Source organism: Oncorhynchus mykiss, chromosome 23, assembly GCF_057628025.1.
Source record: "Oncorhynchus mykiss isolate SJ-2025 chromosome 23, ASM5762802v1, whole genome shotgun sequence".
Classification (NCBI taxonomy): domain Eukaryota; kingdom Metazoa; phylum Chordata; class Actinopteri; order Salmoniformes; family Salmonidae; genus Oncorhynchus; species Oncorhynchus mykiss.
The window spans coordinates 15,914,473-15,920,472 of record NC_143044.1 but is presented as its reverse complement, the minus strand read 5'-3'; the positions used below and the strand labels follow the sequence as shown (position 1 = coordinate 15,920,472).

The 6,000-nt window shown below is 38.9% G+C and overlaps 1 protein-coding gene across 1 annotated transcript in view; it reads right to left on the bottom strand.

The window, feature by feature from the left end:
- LOC110502488 (inhibitory synaptic factor 2A) overlaps positions 1 to 6,000 on the bottom strand; it is a 30,366-nt gene continuing 24,366 nt past the window's right edge. Inside the window, exon 4 of the mRNA XM_021580538.3 lies at positions 1 to 2,459. Within this exon, the coding sequence (XP_021436213.2) occupies positions 2,276 to 2,459 (184 nt within the window). The 3' untranslated portion in view covers positions 1 to 2,275. The remainder of the gene's footprint in view (positions 2,460 to 6,000) is intronic.

The window sequence follows — 6,000 nt, the reverse complement described above, 5'->3', positions numbered from 1 at the left end:
TTACAATTATATTGGTTTTATTGAAAATGCATTTGTTTTAAGGTAAAAACAGTACAAAATGCATAATATTGCAAATCAATGAATTGCACTTCCTTAAGGTGTCCTTCAATATGCTACAGATGTAGGATCTTCATTTGATCACTGTTTTGTTGAGGATAACTTTCCTGCACAGCAAGAAATGTACACTTGTGTATTTGATGTTTAAAATGGCTTCTAAAGTTTGTAATTTCCACTTTAAAATGTCATACTTGATTTGCCCTAATGAAAAATCTATCAACCCCTACAAAAAAAATGTAATTAATTATATTCCACATTCACATTGCCTATTTCTGCAGGTGTATTTTCTTTCAGTGGCAAACTGGCTCAAATTAAGTTCCTCCATCTGTACAGTAATATTGAAGGACCTGGTAACCCAGCCAAGAAGATCAAATGTGTGATTGAATCACTTGCTGTCAGTGTGACATTGTTTATGTGAGATTTAAATGATTATCTATAAATATTAGGTGCAATAAGTGGATGGTTTAAGTTGCTTCATCAAATGAATCCATCTGATCCAAAGTCACTATTCGTCAAAGATAAAGATTGAATACCCTACATGCTTATGTATACTGTAAATAGCCCTTCTTTATTGTTGTAAGTTCAGTGCATGGATTGCTACGTCTGGGTCGTGACTTGATTCCACCCCTAATGTAATCATATAGGAGAGAGTAAGCAAAGGTGTTAGGTGCTGATCAATGTTAATCAAAATTATTGGTGAGTTGCAGAATTATGGCACTACGTGAAGGACCATATGGTCTGTGATGATGATCAGTTGAGCCAAGTGAGTTAGAATTAAGCAATAAGGCCATTATACCACGGCTAAGGGCTGTTCTTTACACACAACACAAAGCGGAGTGCCTGGATACAGCACTTAGCCGTGGTACATTGGCCATAAACCACGAAGCCCCGAGGTGCCTTATTGCTATTATAAACTGGTTACCAACCTAATAAGAGCAGTAAAAATAAATGCTTTGTCATAACCGTGGTATACGGTCTGATATACCACGGCTGTCAGCCAATCAGCATTCAGGGCTCGAACCACCCAGTTTATAATGTGAAATGCATATTCCAGAGAGAATAGTGTTGCATTTCGTCCTGTCCTTACAGTACATTTCCTTTCTGTGGGTTAGAGTAAGTTAGTGAGATGTTAACCTGTGTGTAAGTGAAAGGCAATGACAGCTTTGTGCATGTGAATTGATAAAGAAGTGTCAAAACCATGCTTACTTTTTCAACTGAAATTCAATCATATTTTCATAAAATAGTCTGCTGCATGTTGAATAACACAGTAATAAGAAACGTTAATATGTTATATAAGATAATCAACAAACTTTAATATGTTAAAATAAGTCTATATTTTTTTCTATATGCAATAGTCAAATCTTGGATTCAACCCCTATTTCTGCACATTGATGGATTAGAACAGCTATTGGAACAGAACTATAACCTTGACTATATCCTGTTTCTAAAAAACAAAGCAGTCGAGGATCCCATATATCGCAATCTTCCTTTACATACTCCTGAAGTGCATGTCTGTGTGCAGAGAAAGAGAAAGAGAGAGAGCGAGACAGACAGAAAAAGGGAAAGAGACAAAGGGAAAGGAAGGGGAGAGAGAGTAACTGGGCTCTCTCAAGACTGGAGAGAAGAGGCAAGAAGGGTTCATGTAGAGTCGGTTCACTAATATAGTGTAATGTACTGTATATAACTTCTTCTTCCATGATGTTCTCAGTCTCCAAATGTTTGTGCTTTTCCAACAGGCTGATGTACGATTAAAGTATATTTTTAGAGAAACAGGCCTTCCACATGGTGATTCCTCTTCTGGTCAAGCAGAGACCAAAAAGGTGTGCCATTGGAAATCATTTTTAAAAAGTGAGAGAAACATTTGCCCGGTAAATAAATAATATCCATCTTCATATTTGTGGGCTACATTTCATGATGACAAAAATATATCCAGTCTCACCATGTAGTTCTGCTAACCTTTAGCCAGGGTATAAGTTGACCTTCTCCGGTTTTGAACGAAAAACTGAAGGCTTGGCAGAGCTAAGATTGTTTAAAAAAAATCCCCCATTGATTTCTAGTGCAGTTCAAACTTAGAATCCTGATTTAGATGATTTACTGTTATCAGATTATCCGTTCCCTGGAGCAGAACATCTACTGTTGTGATAGATCCCTTTGAGGGAAGATAGATGTGTAAAAACAGATCCAAAAGTCCATTCCAAAAGCCAAGATCTTCCCTAAGTTAAAGGAACCAGAGTTTCCAGCGACCATGCTTTTTGGACTCTGTCTTGGACTTGCGTTTGGGGGTTGAAGTGAACACCTCGTGGGGGTAAGGCAGAGCAGGGTATTGAGAGTTGTCCAAGGGGCACAGTCTCTTAATCAGGGGCTGTAACTTGTCCTCCTGCTGCTTGAAGTCCAGCTCCACACTGCAACACAAACAACACAATAACATTGAGTTAACACAATAATATATAATAAAACACAATCTTAAATTATAGCATACAATGGTGTTCTGGACAATTCTGTGCTTCCAACTTTGTGGCAACAGTTTGGCAGCAGATCCTTTCCTGTTTCAGCATGACAATGGCCCTGTGCACAAAGCAAAATCCACACAGAAATGGTTTGTTGAGATAGGTGGGGAAGAACTTGATTGGCCTGCACAGAACCCTGACCAACCCAACATCAGTGCCCGACCTCACTAATGCTCTTGTGGCTGAACGGAAGCAAGTCCCCGCAGCAATGTTCCAACTTCTAATGGAAAGCCTTCCCAGAAGAGTGTAGGCTCTTATAGCATTAAAGGGGGGACCAACTCTATATTAATACCCATTATTTTGGAATGAGATGTTCGACGAGCAGGTGTCCACATACTCCCCAATTAAGGTGCCACAAATGTTCTGTGATATTTTCCTTCTCTTAGAGAAGGAAAATACTAGAATTTGAAGCTACTGTGGAAAGATGGTTCAATCCTATTTCGGTTTAGCTTTTAGAGTACCAGGATTTAAGAGATTGAATAACATTCAAACCAGTCTTAATTGTGGGTATCACAAATTGAACATGAATGAAGCAGCTCAAATATGAACCATGACTCTGCACAATCTGGTACATTGGATTTTGATCCCATAAAAGTGATTTTAAGTTAATAATATGATTCAGGAGTACTGCCAATTCGCCGGCATTCAATTTGTCCGTTGATAATCCAGGGCAGTCGCTAGCCATAGACTCCAGATGGATTGTTTGGGAAGCGCACAGTACAGTCTGATAATTCTCATAGCACCATAAATCATTTCCTCTAACACTGAAATGTACTGGATGTGACATCAGACTAATGTATATAAAAAGTATGAACATCTGTATGTTTCAGTGCATAGTGAAGGGTATTCCCTAACATGATACAGTATGTCCATCTAGTAGTCGGGATGTGAGTCGTTTCTGATGTCTGATTTCCTCATCCTCTGCTGTAATCCCTGGCTGCCATCATCCGATTCCATTCGGGCACTGAGACTAAATCTCTCACTGCTGGGAGAAGCACAGAGCTTTATCCCAACCAAATGAAATCATTCACAACCCGAGCAGGCCCAGACGTACTACATCTATAGCTATTGATTAAGTTAATCTATTCATTTACGTATTACCATTGGCATGTGTAATAAATATGGACAATACTATTTTGGAATGAGTAAAGTAGGATTCATACTGTCATACCTGACTGCCAATTTAATACATGTTGACAAAAAATATTTCCCCCGGAGTCATTATATTTTCCAGGCCTCTGCAATTTAATCAAAAACATCCATTCTCTGAAGATTGCACTGTGTGGTTGTACAGTACTAGAAGCAACAGTAAAAATAGTAGCAGTAGCAGAAAGTGTCATTTTCCAACAGGCAAGTAACATTAACCTTATCACACAATGTTGTCTAAGACTGATCTTATTTATCGTTGATAAATTGTTTTTATTGAAAGTGTAGAACAATTTGAAGCGGCCTATTTTTGCCAGTCAAACAGATGTAAGTTAAAGAGGAGTCAAACCTTCTGAAATTACATGAAACCCTCCAAGGTCAAACATAAGTATACACAGTGTAGGCAGACAGATGGATGTACAATGCCTTGTTCAGCCCTTTTCACAATCACCGGCATGACAGGCAGTCCAATTAGTTTTCTGAAGGAGATGCTCTGCTCAAGAATGACAGAATTAATCTTAGGAAGTGTCCATACCCTTAAGATAAGTGTCAGTTATTCAACGCTATGACAACCTTCAGAGAAAATGATACATGGTGCCAGACAGGCATTTGGCGGTGCAGAAGATTGAATCAATCAATAAAGGTCTGATTACAGGAATATAAATGTGACCATAAATACAATCTTGAATATATACAGGTAGTTAATACTTGAACTTTTCCCCCAAAACAGGATTGTGAAATGATGAGCACTTCAATGATGTTGTATGTGCCAGCACATACTGTACCTCTGTTTTGGGTTGTTGAGATTTTACATCGGTCAGTTGCTTCTTACTTCCATCAAGATTGAATTGCCACAACTTTGAAATGAGTTGCACGCTTTGTATATGTACAGAAGACGTCCTCTTATTACCCAGTATTTCTAGAGCCATTCTGAAAGCTCAGCATTTCAGGGCTCTTGTTGATGCCAAGCTTTCGCTAGAAAACAGCACAAAGCACAACAGCGCAGCACACTATGGAATGGTCTTGGCACTTATTAAGCAATGAATCACTTGGCAGAGAGCTGCAATTACTGTATGCTGTGGACAATTGGCTCATCAGGGAGCCCGAGGCACACTGTACTGTGCGGGTGGCCCTGGGGAGCAGGTGACTGAGTAAACAAAGACCACGGATCTCAGATCATCTCATTCTCAACAGATTGGGACAGCTAGAGATGGGGTATAGCATTTTCAATCATTCACAAGCAGATTAATCATCTGTTTAGCTACGGTCTGTGAATAGCTGTGTGTGTGATCACTGGTGCCTGATTGTTTAGCTGTGATCCCGGTGGAGTGAACATTGTTTAATGATTGTTCTTCCTTGGAGGGTGGTGATGGCAGATGTTGTCTCCTACATGCTCTCACTGTCTTCCTTCTCTGGTTGGTTTCTAATTCTATAACGTTGATGGTGTGGTAGCACATTACTTTACTATTACTGTAGGTTTTATTCTGATAATCTGCTAAATGAAGATGTAAATGTTCTCAATATTTTCTCCCCTTCCCATATCACCTCCAGAATACAGTATATTATACAATGCTCCTTATTTGTCTTTCCTTCTGGGCTACCGACATGAATGGTGCAGGCACCCCCCCAAAAAAATTTAAAATAAAAATATCCAACTAATATACTTCAATTGCCTATGTTTATTTATTTATATCACCAGAGTACAAATGACTCACTTGGAACCAATGAACATATATATCTTTGACTGACAAGGTGCCATTTTGATAGTACCTTCTTTGTTAAAATGTCAGCTAAGGTCCAGCTCTATTTAATGGTTGACTGCCTTACAGTAACACAGTCATGTGCACACAGAATGACAGACACATACTTTATTGAACACATCGATACTACAAGCCCTCTCAACACCAATGAAACTACTGCATCTTTTCTAAAAACAGGGGGCATACATGCTAACCCAATTAGCTACTTGCTCTTAAGAGTAATTATATAACATCTTCATTAAACCCAACTCATACAACCAGGAACTGTTTTAGCACTGATTTGTGAAGTCGTTATTAGCCTCAAATTAGCCTTATAAAACATCTCTGCAAACAAGATTCAACCCTCACCTTCTTTTTGAATTCTGATTCTTGTACCTATGTTATGCATTATGAACTAGAACTAGTAACCCAATCCGTGTGGGTGTGCATCAGAAATCAGGCTTTTCATCTGTGCTCCCCTGGTATGGAATATGGGCAAAGACCCTAGACTGTTTACTGTTGATGTTACTGCAGAGCCATACTAAGTAGTC